Here is an 18,079-nt window from a genome sequence, read left to right as displayed (position 1 = left end):
GCTTCTGTTAATTTTTTTTTTTTATTAAAATGAAAAGAAATGAAATTCTAAGTTAAAAGAAATCCTGACCACTTTAAAATTCTCATAAAGATAGTCACGTGACATGGGCTACCCCAATCCTACCGACAAATCTACTGTTTGCCCAATACATCAAGGTTTATTACCGACAGTAAGATTCAAATATCTGGTAACCAGACAATGTTCACAGCTACTTCTCCCTTAAGAGAAGCAAAAAGGCAGTTTTAGGTGTGGTCTGTTTTTATTCCCCCAAACTTGATCAATGTATACAATGCTTACACATTCAAATATGTGCAAGATTCAACAGGAACACTCTCTCACTGCTGTGCTGAGTAGGCAAGTTTCCCTGAGATGTCCGTATCACCGAGGGCTCCGTTCTAACTCTGGTCGATAGTTTCTGAACAATGCAATAGTGTAGATAGAGTACTGTATAAAATATAAGGTTCTCTCAAAAAGATTTATGGGGTTTGGGAATTAAAAAAATATCAGTCTTCTTGGCTAAAGGTTAGCAAATGTGTTTTCAGCTTTAAAATGTCTGAAACTGGCTCTTTTCTTTGTTGATAGAAGCTGAGTCCAGTGATGTGCTCAACATCTGTGATTCGTGCTCTGTGTAACATTAACAACTCTTCAACCCATGAGGATTCATGCTTCCCATGCTAGGAGAATAGGAAATATAAAAGAAAAGTTACCAAGAGAACACTCAGTTCACTTCTATAAGCACTCCATCTCCCCAGTTTAATCATTTATGAGATATCAGCTCTGAAGTGGAACATGCCACATGATTTGTTAGGCATTATCTCTCCTCCTGAGTAGCTGTCCTTCTAATACATACCACGCATGTCTGTTTAATTAGATGTATAAGTTTGGGGAAAAAAATATATACCTGGAACAGATGATCATGCATTACATGGGTTTAAGAAACTTCAATGGTATGGGATTAAAAAACAGTGAGAAAACAAATTACATGGCATGATAGAAAGAATATGGGAATTAATGTAAAGAATCTGGTTCTCAGAATGGCTACTATAAAAAAGTCAAAAAACAACAGATGCTGGTAAGGTTGTGGAAAAAAGGAATGCTTTTACACTGTTGGTGGAAGTGCAAATTAGTTTAACCACTATGAACTAAAGACAGTGTAGCAATTCCTCAAAGACCGAGAAGCAGGAATACCATTTGGCCCAGCAATCCCATTACCGGGAATATACCCAAAGGAATATAAATTGTTCTGTTATACAGATACATGCAAACATATGTTCAGTGCAGCACTATTCACAATAGGAAAGACATGGAATCAACTTATATGCCCATCAATGATAGACTGGATAAAGAAAATTTGGTATATGTATACTATGGAATACTATGCAGCCATAAAAAGGAACAAGGTCATGTCCTTTGCAGTGACATGGATGAAGCTGGAGGCCATTATCCTTAGCAAATAGGAAACCAAACACTACACGTTCTCAATTATAAGAGGGAGCCGAAGGATGAGAACACATAGACACATGTTGGGGAACAACATACACTGGGGCCTGTTGGAGAGCAGGGGGTGGAGGGAGGAATATCAGAAAAAAGAGCTATTGGATGCTGGGCTTAATAACAGGGTAATGGGGAAATCTGTGCAGAGAACCACCATGGCACGCATTTACCTATGCAACAAATCTGCACATCCTGCACACATATCCCTGAACTTAAAATTGGAAAATTTTTAAAAAGAGACTGGTTCTGTAACTATCAGGTAAACGAAGGCAAGTTTTTTAACATACAACTCTTGATTCCTTAATCTGTATCCTCCTCATCTGGTTGTTTTGAGGATCAAATGTAATGATGTGTGCAAATGAACTACACAAATACTAGTTCTTATGAGAATGTGTTATTGATACAGATGCATGAAGATGGGCTTGGAGGAAGCGGTAAAGCACCATTTCATTTCTGGTGAGATGGTAAAGTCTTAAATGATATGAGATCTGAAAAGAATTAAAGACTGATATTCTGGAAAATGGAAGGAAAGGTGGTCACTGAAGCAGGCAATAGAAATGGGAATCACATATCCATGTGTTAGCTTAATTTTTCCTGAAATTAGCCACTGGGGGAAAGTTAGACAAAGAATATACCCATTAGTCCACAGGCTATGATTGTACTTTAAAGGCATTCTTAAAAAGGTTCATGTAACTCTTGGGACATTACTCACTGAAAATGATAAACATAGATATTTCACATATAAAACAGACCAACAATCTCTGTTTTCCCATTAGCCTCCAACCACCCACTACCCCGTACTCACTTTCCCTCTCTGTAACAATCCTTACTCTAGCTCTAAGGGCAAACATTCCTGACTCAGTGGACTACCTGACAAGACAGTAATTGCCATCTGTTCCAACATTCACAGGAATAGATTAAAAAGTACATGCAAGGCATCTGTTCCTACTAATCCTTAGTCATTACTTTAAGAGATGAAACAGAGGAATCAATACGTTTGTACGATATACCTTAAAACAATCCCCCTCACTGGTTCAAGTTCAATATTTAGTATCTCCTAGGTACAGTGCCATTGTAGAATTTAATTAATGTTCTCATTACGGTAGTGGCATAATAGCACTGGGAATGCTGGAGTTGGGAAAGGAACTCAATGCCTAACTCACGGCACTTGACATCATTTTGCTCAATGAGATGTAAGCATAAGCCTGTGGCTGCCTTCTTTTTCAGGTGAATTGGGGGCAGAGCTGAGATATGATTTCAGAGAAGCAGAAGCCACACTTCAGCCCATGTGGGCCAAAACCACATGCTAAGATAGGCAGAGCAAAAAAAGGGAAAAGGTCTGAGTCCCTAATCATGCTGCTGACCCAAAGTGCCATCCCAGCACTGTGTACAGCTGGACTTCCTGTTCCAGAAGGAACCCCTGACTTGCTTAAGCCACTGCAAAGGGGTTTCTGTTATTTGCTGCAGAACTCTACTCCAATTGATATACTCAATGACAATATAATCTCTTAAAGGAAAGAAAATAATGAAGAAGGAATAGCTGCATGTGTCTAAGAATGCTCACAATATTGACAACTTTCAGCAGTCAGATAATCACCAGGCAGCCAACTAGTTAAAGTCTTGCTATTCTGTATTTATTTCTGAAGAATAAGAGGAAAATAACTTGATGAGAAACGTGTTCTATAGGAAAAAGTAATTCTGAAAACAATTAAGGAGAGACATCTCTTCATAAATTTTAATGATACACAGAAAGATTACCACATCAGGGATGGCAAATGGAGCACTGTATTATACTTGTATTATACTGCTGGGCCCAGAGAAGAGCTCACTGTTTTGTTCACTTCTGTGTCCTCAGTATAGCATCTTATTATAAATATCAAAGGAATGAATGAATGGCTGAATTGAAGAAGTAGTGAATGAATGAGTGAATGCAGCACTCTTTCCTGCTGAGTCATACTAGGTCTCAAGATCCTAACTCCAGTTACCTACAACTTATCCATTGGAACTGGTATGAAAGTTAAATCTTTTTGCAGATTCAGGTCTGCAAAGACTTACTTGGTGTCACTTCAATGAAAAAAAAATAGGAAATGTGGGAAGTACTCTGAAAGAAAAATATTTTGGCTCATAAGAGAAAATTTTAAAATTGCTAAAATGGGCTGGGTGCAGTGGCTCACACCTGTAATCCCACCACTTTGGGAGGCCAAGGCTGGCGGATCACCTGAGGTCAGGTGTTCAAGATCAGCCTGGCCAACATAGTGAAACCCTTTCTCTTCTAAAAATACAAAAATTAGCTGGGTGTGGTGGTAAATGCCTATAATCCTGGCTACTCAGGAGGCTGAGGCAGAAGAATCACTTGAGCCCAGGAAGTGGAGGTTGCAGTGAGCAGAGGTTGCACGACTGTCCTCCAGCCTGGACAACAGAGTGAGACTTCTTCTCAAAAAAAAAAAAATGCTAAACTTTTATGCACTCTTGATGTCCAAATCTACAATGTACATTTTAAAAATTGATAATATAAAACAATTATCCCCAAACACACTGGGATGACAATAGGATAAGAAATGGTAAGATTTTTATTAAGTGATATATAGAAAATTTGAAATGTTGTCTAACAACTTGAAGAGTGATTTATAACAGTGCTGACACTCTGAAATTATAAATCCAGTTTTGAAATACGAGAAAATCCATACTTCAGATAAACCTAGAATTTAGTGGTTAAGCCATAAAAAGTGTGATTCTGATCTGATTTTTACTATCTTTACCAGACAAAGGGGTCAGTCATGGTGGCTTATGCCTGCAAGCTCAGCACTTTGGGAGGCCAAGGTAAGAGGATCATTTGAGGCCAGGAGTTCAAGACAAGCCTGGGCAACATAGCAAATCTATCTCTAAAAAAAAAAAGAAAAGAAAAGAAAAGAAAGAAAATGAAAATTGCAGACACTCTGTACCACCCCCATCTTCCATCCCATGCCTCTTACTAAGGAATCAAAGTTCAAACCAGACTCTGAATTGGGGATGGGTGAGATTATTAGACCAAGTCAGTTCTTTAGATTGTTTAGAGGCCCAGAAGGGTTTTAAGCCCTTCAAGGGGCATTTGAATGGCACGTTGAATCCTTTGTTTCTGGTAGCAAAGTGCACTCAGCACTCTCCAGGGGACAAGGGCTTTCTCCCATCCTTGCCTTATGGAAAGCCGTCCCGGATCAGGTCCCCCATTTCCCGACTCTCAGAACAGACTACAAACATGCAAATTAGAATTATTTTAATATAAAAAAAGTACAAAAAAAAAAAGAGGGTAGTCTTCCCCAAAGATATGTCATCTTAAAAGATCGAATTTTAAAGCATCCTGTAATTTCAAAGTCCACGTGTATTCAAGTGCTGTGTCTTCTCTCACTGGAATGTCAGATATATGACACAAACAAATATGCATATGCTTAGATTTTCAATATGCAAAGTAAACATACAAAAGCTACTTACCACGCAGCTCTCACTGTTATCAGACCTGTGAGGCAAAATGAAAGCTAAGGTGTCTAAGTTTTCACAGTGCAAAGGAGTCTGAGATGGATCTTTACAGCTTGTTAGCACAATAAAGAAGTGAGTTGGAATCAAAATTTCTTGATTACGGATGACTCTTCTTTTTCTGTAAAATATGAGTAAAATATTTCTGTAAAATATGCCAATATTCATTTTAATAAAGAAAGAACTATCTTTTTTCTTGATGAATATTTCAGTAGAGCATGCTTTACTGAATTTTACATATAAAACTCAAATTCAAACAAATAATTAAATATAAGAAGCTAGTAATCACAATCCCTCAACATATTCTGCCAGACTGAGAGTAATAATTAGAAGACAGGCAGATAAACACAGTCCAAATACTTTTTATTTTCTGTAGAAATTTATTGACTTTTGGAATTCTTTACTACCTAAAGACACTGAAATTGAAACACTAAAGAAAAGATCATTTTTGAACACGTATGCCCATTATTGATAGTCTTAACTTCTAGGCCATTATAGACAAACCGTGGGCAGAGAAAGAACTGGTCAGAGATTTTTTTTTTTTTTTTTGAGACCGAGTTTCGCTCTTGTTACCCAGGCTGGAGTATAATGGCGCGATCTCGGCTCACCACAACCTCTGCCTCCTGGGTTCAGGCAATTCTCCTGCCTCAGCCTCCTGAGTAGCTGGGATAATAGGCATGCGCCACCATGCCCAGCTGATTTTTTTTTTTGTATTTTTAGTAGAGACGGGGTTTCACCATGTTGACCAGGATGGTCTCGATCTCTTGACCTCGTGATCCACCCTCCTCGGCCTCCCAAAGTGCTGGGATTATAGGCGTAAGCCACCGCGCCCGGCCTCACCTAAAAATATTTTATTAAACATTGAGCAAAACATCAACATTAATCAGATATTTCAAGAGGCTTCCTGTGTAGTCAGAAGTGTCATACACATAAATACATGACACTGGATAAAAAAGATTCTGTTGACTCAACTGGATGGTAATCCCATTTGATACCCATTTTTAAGAGTAATGAAGTATGTACTTACTGCCTCAGAATCTCTGAAGGATCATAATGTCCATCATAATCAAAGTCAAATACAGGACCACTGACGACATTGACACCATTTCTTTCTTCAGCATACTTTCGCAGTAGGGTGTCGTGAAAGTAGCGCCATATAACTGAAACAAAATAGAAGATGGTGTACTTTCAGAAGTACAAGGTAGTACCATGTTGTCATGTGAAATAAATTAACACCATGATTCAAAATTAGCATTTATAGTAAATAAAGTCAAGTTTGGCTTCAGTCTTTGTCTTGCTTTGTTTAGAGACAGGGTCTTGCTGCATCACCCAGGCTGGAGTGCGTGGCACAATCATAGCTCACTGCAACCTCAAACTCTTGGGGTCAAGAGATGCTCCTGACTCAGTCTCTAGAATAGCTAGGACTACAGGTGCACATCACCATGCCCAGCTAATTAAAATTTTTTATAGAGACTAGAGACCAGGTGTCACTGTTTCCCAGGCTGATCTCGAACTCCTGGCCTCAAGCAGTCCTCCCGAGTTGGCCTCCCCAAAGTGCTGGGACTGCTAGCATGAGCTACTACACCCAGACTTGGCTCTAATCTTAGTGTCAGGCCAAAAATTCATTGTTCAGCTTTGGCCTTTGAAAGGACTCACAGACAAATGTTGAACTGAACTCTATTTGAGGCATTCCTGAACAAGCACATCATGCTGAAATTGTGATCATTGTCATCACTAAAGCACAGCAACATCACAAACACAAATGAGGTATATTATTCAGATTTCCTATTAATAGCTGAATATTAACTTTGAAATATTCGCAAGTATTCTAGATACAAATTAGACTAAAAACTCCTTACATGCTAATATTTTGATATTCTATATATCAATTATGTGTGACTATTTTTATTGCTTTAAAAGTCAAATGCTGCAATAGTTAATGATGATATAAAAGCTATTCATTTGAAAACAAAAACAATTATCAAGAACTTCCAAAAAGTTAAGCAAGAAAGCCAAATGAAAGTTAATATAAGTGTTAGCACACTGTTATTAGCTGGATAAGTTTAGGAAGAACATCCCATACTTTCTTACCAAAGATGTTTATAAACACTTAAATATAAAGCACAATGGATACTGAAATATATGACAATTCTAGTATTTGTAGAATTTTTGTGTACTAGTATTCTCAATGTTAAACAAACCTTTAAGAATGTATTTGGTATTAATTCATTTAATTTATATCAAAAGTCCTATTACAAATGAATTATGCCTACATGTGCAGAAATTCATTAAAATTATCAAATATAGAGTTAATATTTTTTACCTTGAAAACTCTGGTACATTGGCACTATATTTGTAGTAAGCAAAGCTTCAGAATATATTCCACTTGAATTTTTATTTAGTTCTACAAAGAGAAAAGAGGACAAATTAGATACCGCGTGGTAGGGGGAACATTTTTAAAAACTAGCTGAGTACTATCTTAAACCTGTAAAACTTTCCCAAGTACTGGGTCAAGGGAAAATGTAATGTGTTTGCTCAAGTCCTTTACAAAAATAAGTCTTTACAAGATGTTTCAAAGAAACAGAAACTTTAATAACAAGAGCTCCAAATTAAACATATTCAAATTTTATTAGGCTTATTTCAACTAAAAGGAATTGTGCTGACAATCTTCTTTCCTTAAACTTTTTCATAGTGAAAAGAAAAAAGAGAACATCTGGCTCCAGAACAACACCTGCTACCCAGAAAAAACATCACAGGACGTCTGTCTCGAAATGCCATACAAGGCTTTTTTGTATGAATCTGAGGCTTGGGCCTGGTCTATTTTTACAATGCAATAGCCAGGTTCTAACTTCAGACACAATATCTGGGGATGAACTGGATGCTGATGGTATTTGAGTACCTGGAGCTTTCTGATGTTTGCCTTTTAAGGCTGGCCCCAAAAATGGCTTCTCATCAACATAAAAATTTGCCATTTCAAAAAACAGAATACTTAGCTTCAAAAAAAAACCATTCCCTAGAGGTTCTGCGTCAGTGAAAAAGCAAGCATACTTAAGCCTCTACCTTTACCCAATTCTCTACCTTTACCCAATTCTCTGACAATTGCATTTTCTTTTTAAACAACAAAGTTAGATCTTCTTCCTAAGAGTCTTGATATATTCTTCCAACTTTACAGTTTTCTCTAATTCTGTTTAAAAGAAATGCAGAAGGGAAACATGAACTGTTCTGCCTATTGTATCTGCACAAAATCAACTACCCTCCCAACAAAAATACAGTTTTATAAAATTCAAGTTTTAGATGATTAAAATTTTCTCCTTGGTAGTTATAGACCAAATTCACAGTTTTTCACCAATAAATAAACAAAGCTACATATATTACCCTATAATGTATGGTAGGATAAACAAGAAAGAAAATGAAAAGGAAGAGAAGAGGATAAGAAAAGGGGCGGTCAGGAGAGGAAGGAACTTACGTGGTGGGGAGAGGAACCCGTAACTCACTTTGGTGTTATTTCTATAAAATGAACATTTATGGACAGGACTAAGAGAAATTCTAAAGTCCTGGTAGAGACAGTTAGAAAAGTCTTCTGTAGAGAAACTGTCCTAAAGAACAAAATGAAAAAGAACTCTCACATATCAGACACAGAAAAGGAAATTGCTTTATTAACACTTAAAGGTGAACTACCTCATGAAATGATGCAGGTCTAGCTGTCAGGTCATGTCCTTCACTATTTTCCCATTTTCCTACTAGTATAGTCACCTTTTTCCTAACTAAAATGTAAAAATCCTTCACAATATTAAAGATAGTAATTGTCATATATATGTAAATATCTTCAGATTCTGCTGTGCTAATATGAAATAATGTTTATGTTTTGATCTATATAATTTTAAGCCCCTACACAGTAAAATGTTGATTTTTAGACATCTGAGTTTATCTTCCACAGCCAACTACAGTGCCAAAAGTTGGTGGGACAAGGGAGACAGTCACTGAACAGCAATGTAAAAACCTCAAGCATCACGATGACTGTCAAGTCATGCATTTTAATTATAGAAGAAAACAAAATGGAATCCAGGAACACCGTAATTCAGGTATAAATATTAATAAACAGGATGAGGTGCCTATAAAAAACGGTGTAGACTGATCACTTACAAAATCAAAAAATTTTGTTGTTTGGTGTTTAAAGACAGTCTTGAAAAATTTTAAAGATCAAAGTTCAAGAAACTTTATATAAATATATGTGGTTATCATATATTTTTAACATAGAAATTATATATAAACACACATATCCCTATCTTTTATTTAGCAGTCTCGCTGATTAGTAAATAGTTTTATTTTTAAAATTCAACAGCTGCCCTCAAGGATGCTCTCTCAAATCCCTCTGTCCTTCCCTTAAGGGCATCCCATACCTTCCCATCACTTTCAGTTTCAGCCCAGTTTAAAATTTTATTCCTCGTAAAAGATCACAAGCTCATCTCTCCCCGCTTCTCTCCTTCCAGGACCATCTCCTTCACCATTCCTCCTTCTACCAGAGCACCTGGGAGGCCAAGAGTAAGTGGGAAGGCTGCTCTTATTCTGAGATATTTGCTCTCACTCAACTTTTAAGTCCTAACTCCTCTGGTGTTGGTGGTAGGCAGGATTCTGGCCTCTCCCTGGTGAGTCTTCCTATAGGTGTCTTGTAATGATGTTACTGAGCGATAATGACGGCTTTGCCCCTTAGATTTGAGCAACTGAAGGAAATACTTGCCCTCACATAGCCATATATTTAGAAATGGGTAACCGTGACTGGTCCTAAGGCTGATTTCATGCGATTATAAATCGAAATCATAAAATATCAAAACTGGGGGTGGGGAGGCAAAAGAGAATTCTTTACTACTCAACCCTCATTTCACAGAAGAAATCTGGTCTGAGTTCTCAAAGTCAGGCAGCTGCTTCGTGGCAGAGCTTGAACTGGAACTTAATTTTTCTGACTCCCTGTTCAGTGTTCCTCTAATATGGGAACTGAGGATAAAGCCAAGGTTAACAGTCAGAAACTATGCATTCAATGTTCTGCCTAATCGTTCATTTGAAATAACCACACATAGAGAAAGAGGTGACAAATACTTGCATTTCTGTCCACAGTATAGGATGTCCAAAGGGGCATTAAGATGTCTTGGCTGTATCCGCTCATAAACTGGTGCTGGGAAAGAAGACAGATGGTGTTTTTCTTCTGGAGAACTCTGGGTCTTCCATAGGGTAAAGTTTCATGCTTAATAATCTTCTCTTGGGTCATAGGATAAAAATAAATGTAGTTAGTATACATTATATGACAATATATGGTGCGATACACTCATCTAATCCTTTCCTCCACTTGACCATATTGAAGATTTACTTTTGACTATTTAAAAAAACTAATTACAAAGAATAGAAGCACCAACAATTAAGAAGACAAATGAGGTTCACTGTAATTTTTGCCTATAAAGATTCTAAAGTCAATATAATATCGAGATACCACAAGGACACTATATGGAATTGCTAAATATTCCAGTTAATTCAAAGTTATATTACTAAAAATTATTTAGTATTATTTTAATTACTTATTCTTTAGGAAACACTTCAGAAAGCACATTTTTTGGATGATATGTGTACTTGGAAAGCAGAAGTACAGAACTGAAATTATGAGACTAAACTATATAAAATAATAATAATATAGATATTATTTATTGCCCTTTTCCCAAATGTCAAGTACTTGGTACACATCATATCACGAATTTTTACATCTCCCTATGAATTAAGGTTTTATGCCCATTTTACAGATGAGGAAACAGCAGCTGACAGGGAATACTTCATACTCTATGTTCCATATAACGTATAGTACCTAAGCTCATATTCAAACTTGGATCTACTCAATTCTGAAAGTGCCATCATTCACCACAATACTTTGCCACCTTGGGGATATCAGAGATTTTTCTAACTCCAACATTTACCTAGGGATTTTATACAGACAAGCTTACATCAGAATTAACACAGAATTTACTTCTTTATTCCAGTAGGAAAAAAAAGTGTATGCCAAGTAACATAAGGATGAGAGAATATATTATGGTGACCCTGAACATTCAAGTCATAAGTGTAAACTTTCATCAGCTGTCTGCATATTTTTTACTTTTAGTCAAAAGGAATGAGAAATAACTTTAGATCAATAAATCAGTAATCTTGTATGATTAAGAACCAGGGGAGACAGAAACTTAGGTATTTCAAATGGGAATCTGAGGCTCTATCAACTTAGAGAAGTCATCAAAAATTTCAGAATACTTCCATCATGTTCATAAAGTGTGATTCGGCTTCCACTAAATATGTTACATACAATATCCACTGCAAAATATCTCTTCTTTCTTTATGCCTAACAGTCTAAACTGTCAAGCAAATAAACCTCTATGTTTCATCAGCTGGTCCTCCAGAACTCCCTTCATTTTATTGGTTATTCTCAAATAATGCCCCTAAACCAGTTCTCTGCATTTCACACTGTTGAGAAAAAGCCTGCTTCACATTCCACACACACTCGAGAGTAGCATGCCTTACCTTCTGCTGCAGTCAGATTAAACTGTGTCTGAAAATCCTCAATTGGCAAAATCTAAAAAAGGTCATAAACTATTTTTAAGGACTGAGAGACATGTTTTAACTTTTGTAACACAGAAACGCTATAGACTGATTAATCCAACATAGAACAAAGATCATTTACAATAGTCTTGAATCAGTGGACTTTTTTTCTCTCTTTAAAGACAAGAGTCTCACTGTTTTACCCAGGCTGGTGTGCAGTGGTGCAATCATGATTCACTGCAGCCTCGACCTCCTGGACTCAAGCAATCCTCCTGCCTCAGGCTCCCGAGTAAATTGGATTCCAGGCATATGCCACCATGCCTAGCTAATTTTTTTAGTTTTTTGTACAGATGGGGTCTCACTGTGTTCCCCAGTCTGGTCTTGAAACTTCCTGGTCTAGGGCAATCCTCTCACCTCAGCCTCCCAAAGTACTGGGATTACAGGTGTGAGCCACCACACAAGCCAGAGTGATTTTTTTTGATGAGTAGGACAGAAGCAAAGGAATGACAGCTGTAAAAATTGTTAGCATAAGCATCACACCAGTAATTAAAAAATATGATTGCTGCCTTATAATTCTTATCTATACACTACAGTCTTTCTTCTAGCCTAACTCAAGTATAAAACCAAAGGTAAAGCATAAAATAAACTATTCTCTAAATCGCTATATTTGTGGATTTTATCAATTTTGTTCATAACTTGTCTAGTATTTTTATCTTTTTACAATAATGATATATTAACATGGAAGTGAAAAGGGACTGTAAAATATTCATATTTCATATATTCATTTCAAAAAGATATTTTTTCTTCCTACATTTAAACAACTTAAATTGTATTTTTAAAAAGGTATATTGCAATTGGTTTACTATGTGCTCATGACCTCACTGCTAGAGTAAAAGCACAGATTCCCTAACTCAGGATGCTCAAGGATCGAACCAGACTTCTCCACACCTGCACTCAAGTCAAGTCACAGCACCAAGCAATTAAAAATAGAGCTGCAAATGCAAAAACTAGAAGCAGAAAAGATGTATTACAAAAGTTCTGCATGTGCCTTCTAGAAGTAAAATATATGTTTACCTACCCCCACTCCTACATTCTGACTTTATGATTAAGTATTTCTACAGCACATGCTATGCAGAGGGTGCTACAAACCATACATACTGGACCAAACTTCTTGATACTTACCGAAGGCTTACATGAGCAGCCAAGGTTATCTCTGGGGTTTCTTGTGAAGGGGCACTGTACCAAGGGATGAACTTCTTTGGGATGCTTTGGGGTATAAACAGGATTCTTTAGAAGGTGGTTAAGACTTCCATGAGTTCCGTTGTTAGGAGCTGGTGTCAAATTCAGTAAATCTGCATAATTTTAAGAATGGGAGAGTTACTTAGATGTTTCAAAACCAAACAAATAGGAGACATGTACCATGATCTTTACTTTTTAAAAATCAAATATATGAGTCCTTTATTCTAACTAAAATAAAAGTATAACACTATCTTGGGTTTTAGAGTATTTAAGACTAAGCTATCTTTAATAGAAATACTGATATGCATGTTGTACTTCACTACAAAATTTCTGAATTTTAATGTGGACAATAACTACAGTCATTGGCATATTTTATGCCAATCATGGTGCTAATATATTTTCTTATTTATTCCCCAAAACAATTTAAGCAGTTATAATCAATATTTGGTAGATGAGTAATCAAAGTGTTTTTTCCCAATTCTCAAAGTTATTAACTAAAAGATCTAGAATTCAACACCAGCTTTGTCTAAGACTCATGCTCTTAAAAGTAGTAACAGCAAATACTTCTGTAGTAAGCACTTACTATATGCCAGGTGCTTTTAAGTATTTTAGGATGTTAACTCATTTAAACTATACAGTCTCCCACTAAAACAATTGTACTTAAGACATATTTAAGGCTTTGCAAATGCTTAGGGCCATTATCAGAATAAGAAACTAATATTTAAAACACAATGCTTCACTCTAAAAGGACTATTTCAGAAAGTACAAAGTAAACCAAGAATATCCCTAATGTGTTCCTCCTTCATTTCTACAACCCTGACATTGACCTACATCCAACCATTACGGCTACCAGAAGTTCCACCAATTTTGTACACCTTTCACTGCCCCCAGTCTCTTCTATGACTTCTATCACTGCTCTGAGTCAAGAATCAAATCATTAAACCAAGGGCCTAAGTGCTGGGCACTGGGGTGTGCAGACCAGCCTGCTGTGAACAGTGTACTTTACCAGCATGCAGCCTAGTGAAACAGATAAGTAATAAGATGACACATTCCCCACATTTCTTCAGTGAGTCTGAGTCAGGTAAAAGGTAAAAATCTGTCTTATCTCACCATCATCTCCACAAAGTTGCCTACAATGTGGCTTGCTTTTGATAATCCTATTTCAGGTCTGTCTTCAGAAGGGAAAAAAGTTGTTCACACTTACCACACATTAAGTTATAGACTTCAATGTTTTCAAAGGTGTCAACCTCAGTGCCATGCTTGAATCCGGGTCCATAGCCAATAAAGAGGGCCTACATGGCCAGAAAAGGAAGTTTATCAGTGCATTTCAGCTGTCTACAAGTTGGTCCAAAAAATTCTGTTATCCACATTGTACATATACAAACTGGTTATGATAAGAGGAAAACTACCATGCCTGGGAGACTTTGTGGGAAATATAGTTTTAACCCTATCACACATATAATCTAAAGACATCCAGGATGTCTCTTAGTTTTACTACAATTCTTGACTTGACAATCGGAACTGAATGAATGATAAAATTTTTTTTCATCTATGACACTAAATACAAACCTCACCCTGCCCACCTTACACAGTGCTGCAGAAATCAAATTTGATAATTATTGTAAGTTTATTTTGAAAATGTTAGAGTGCTGAGTAAATGTAAGGTATTATCTCTTCTCTGAACATAAGTATGACAGTTTCTTATCTATTATACTGCTGGCTTTCTTCAACTGTAAAGCAGTATTCTTATCAGAGCACAAAATATGAAAAATAATTATTAGAAATATAGGATATATAAGTCATATGTTCATGAAATATGAATAAAAATTTTATTAATTTTCTAATTTTTTATAGATTTAGGGGTATGAGTATAGTTATGTTACTTGGATATACTGCATAGTGGTGAAGTCTGGTTACCCATCACCTGAATAGTGTACGTTGTACCCAGTAAGTGGTATTTCACCCCTCACACTCCTTCTACTCTCCTACCTTTAGGGAGTCTCCAATGTCTATTATTTCACTCTGTATGTCCAAGTGTGCCTATTGTTTAGCTACCACTTACAAGTGAGAACATGTGGTTTCTGGCTTTCTGTTAGAGTTATTTCACTAAAGATAATGGCCTCCAATTCCATCCACGTTGCTGCAAAGGACATGATTTCATTCTTTTTTGTGGCTGAGTAGTATTCCATCGTGTGTGTGTGTGTGTGTGTGTGTGTGTGTGTGTGTACACATACACATATATTCACACATACGCCACATTTTATTCCATCATATACATATATATGTACATATATACATATATTCACACATATACCACGTTTTTAATCCAAGCATCCATTGACAAATATTTAGGTTGATTCCATGACTTCACTTCTGTGAACAGTGCTGCCATAAACATACAAGTGCAGCTGTCTGTTTGTAAAATGATTTCTTTTCCTTTGGGTAGATACCCAGTAGTGAGATTGCTAGATTGAGACATAGTTTCATTTTTATTTCTTTGAGAAATCTCTATACAGTGATCCATAAAGGCTGTACTAATTTACATTCCCTTCAACAGTGTATAAGTGTTCCCTTTTCTCCAGATCCTTATTAACATCTCATGTTTTTTGACTTTTTAGTAATAGCTAATTAATATAAAATTTTAACAATATTCTTTAAAGTTCAAAGAAAAATAGCTTTATGAAAATGTTTCATTAATTCTCATTCAAGAAATATAATCATAGTCTGTTTTCAAGTCTCAAACTTCATATATCATTTTTTCTTTAGATTTAAGCCAATTAAGTATCACAGGTTTACTCACCTGCATATTTGAAAATGTATTGTCAGAGCCATGAAATCCACTTCCACAATATTTCCTTTCTGAGGGATTCCTAATTTTGACATATATGAATTAAAAACGTAAAGTCCCTTCATAAAACATAATTGATAATCATAACATTATTTTCATTAATAAAAAGTATGTAACTATTCTGATAAACCAACATAAAAGTAAATAAAACCACCTGGCTTTGAAAAGCATTAACAAGTCACCTCTATCTTTTATTTCATGGACAAATAAACTATAATCAATATAGTATACAGGAGAAAACCACTAGCATCAAGAGAGAAGTGGTTTTGACCATTGGCTGTGTGATTAACTACCTGTGAATTCACACAGATTTAACGATCTTCTTTGATTTCAATTTCTCATGTTGGTTATTCGTAAAAATAATGATGTAGCCTAAAGAAATGGTTGCAACATGGTATTTAGATATTTACTAAATATTAGTTCTCCCATGAGAGTAGGACCATTTCTCCTTTTGTATTCTTTCTTTGAAAACTAAAAGCCCAGCTCTCCAGTAAGAGTGGAGACAGTATAATTCTGTTTACTGGATTTTAGTTCACTGCTTAGGTTTTGCTTGAAGGGGGAATGTATCATGACTAATTTCTTGGCAACCACCAAAACAGTTAATGAACTAAAGTTTATTGATTGTGTATAACAAAGATAGTTATTCATTATAAAGTAAAGTGTTTTCACCAACGGTTTGCTGGGCTTTGGAGGCACAATTAGACAAACTGTAATGTGTAGAAGAGATGCAACGGCAAGCGGTAACAAATGTAGATTATAAGAAGTAATCAATACGGACATGAAAGGCCTGAACGATGGTTCTTAGCCAAGGATAGTCTGGGTGATGTCTCCTCCCCAGGGAACTTTTGGCAATGCTGAGGGGCATGTTTGATTGTCACATTGGAGAAAAGGTGCTACTTTCAGCTAGTGGGGAGAAGTAAAGGATCTTTGTCAAATATCCCACAGTGTGCAGGACAGCTCTCCACAACAAAGAATTATCCAACTCAAACATCCATAGGCCAACATGAGAAATCCTGGGTTAGAGTGAAGAGAATCATACTTACACAGTTTTCACATAACAGTATTGTTAAAAAAGGGCTCAGTGGTTACCCCAAATCACTAACAGATCAGGCTAAGTTTACCTCGGAGACTGTCAGAACTTACAATGCAAGTTGCCACTGAGGGTCCAAATAGAATGTCAAGGGCTCAATTCTATCATTCTTGGCAAAGTGCAAACGCTTAGGTAAGAAATGCTTCAGGTAAGGTTTGAAGTGCTGGTTTGGTTCCCGGCACTGAAATTACAAGCAGCAAAGAAAAAATATTATTTCCCTAGTATCAAACGTGTCAACTTTTCTTGAAATTGCCAACTTTTTATGAAATTTTTCTTCACAAACATTTCATCAGCCTGCCCAATAAGTCAGAGATGGAAAAACAGCTAAAAGTTCTTACTACTTGTATAAAGTACAAGGTAAATCTTCCAAACTACTTGAAACATTAAGCGGAAATTATAATTATTACTGCATAAAAGCCCCAGAACTCAGACTGTCACTAGATCACATTCAAGTTGCCACTGATGATTCTATTTTCAAACATCCTTGTAACTGCAATTGTGTTTTCTTGCAGGCTTAAAATGTATGAGTATAAAATGTAGTATAGATAACTCAGCATTAGTATAGAAACTTATTTTGTTAAGGCATAAAAAAAGACTGGAAGGAAATATATCATAATGCTAATGGTGTTTATGGTGGTACAGCTATAGGGGTTTTCCTTCTACTTTAAAAATTATTTCTTGTAAATAGTTTTAAAATTATTTCTTCTCATATAAATTTTACAATGCCAATAAATAAATTCTTAAAAATTTTTCAAACTTAGATTATTGGGACACAACCTTAAAGATCTTTCAACTACACAGCATTTACATGTTGGTCCAGATTACTAAAATATTCTAATCCTTCAATTCCAATAATAGATGCTCAAACTTTTCTTTCAATATATATTATACAAATCTAAAAACTAGATAATGGAAAATAAAGATACTCACAGAAAGATTTCGAGCGATGGCTTCATAGTTAACTGGAAGGAAACATAAGAATCAATAGTAGATGGTATGCTATAGTTAAAAGATAATACAAAAACGTACAGTGTCAGATTCAAACTCTATATTTAAATACCAAGGCAGGTTTTAAACAGCCCATTTAAGTCATTACATGTTAGCCACTGAAAGGAATTAGACAGAACTTTAGGTATCACCCTGTAATGACTCCCATGACATAGAGTCATATTGTTAAATGAAAAGACAAGTTACAGAACATCTACCTATTCCTCCATCTATTAACCCACATATCCATTCACCCATCTAACTATCCATTCACCTGTCCAACCATCTCTCCATCCATTTAGCAACGAATATCCATCCATCCCTCAAAGGATCTATCCATCTAG

The 18,079-nt window shown here is 36.1% G+C and overlaps 1 protein-coding gene across 3 annotated transcripts in view; it reads right to left on the bottom strand.

The window, feature by feature from the left end:
• Positions 1-240: 240 nt before the first annotated feature.
• The window catches only part of ENPP1 (ectonucleotide pyrophosphatase/phosphodiesterase 1), an 81,625-nt gene continuing 63,786 nt past the window's right edge, over positions 241-18,079 (bottom strand). For 2 of the 3 annotated variants that reach the window (XM_078370794.1, XM_002746966.7), the window contains exons 14-25: positions 17,679-17,710; positions 16,802-16,929; positions 15,611-15,680; positions 14,015-14,102; positions 12,754-12,923; positions 11,554-11,605; positions 10,103-10,257; positions 8,471-8,600; positions 7,328-7,408; positions 6,032-6,164; positions 4,963-5,125; positions 241-674 (exon numbers count right to left, since the gene is read on the bottom strand). In XM_078370794.1, the coding sequence (XP_078226920.1) occupies positions 504-674; positions 4,963-5,125; positions 6,032-6,164; positions 7,328-7,408; positions 8,471-8,600; positions 10,103-10,257; positions 11,554-11,605; positions 12,754-12,923; positions 14,015-14,102; positions 15,611-15,680; positions 16,802-16,929; positions 17,679-17,710 (1,373 nt within the window). In that variant the 3' untranslated portion in view covers positions 241-503. Of the gene's footprint in view, positions 675-4,272; positions 4,377-4,962; positions 5,126-6,031; positions 6,165-7,327; positions 7,409-8,470; positions 8,601-10,102; positions 10,258-11,553; positions 11,606-12,753; positions 12,924-14,014; positions 14,103-15,610; positions 15,681-16,801; positions 16,930-17,678; positions 17,711-18,079 lie in introns of those variants that run through there. The other variant, XM_078370795.1, reaches the window with a different exon arrangement.

The sequence above is a fragment of the Callithrix jacchus genome, chromosome 4 (genome assembly GCF_049354715.1).
Source record: "Callithrix jacchus isolate 240 chromosome 4, calJac240_pri, whole genome shotgun sequence".
NCBI lineage: Eukaryota > Metazoa > Chordata > Mammalia > Primates > Cebidae > Callithrix > Callithrix jacchus.
This window is presented reverse-complemented; position numbering and strand designations above follow the sequence as displayed.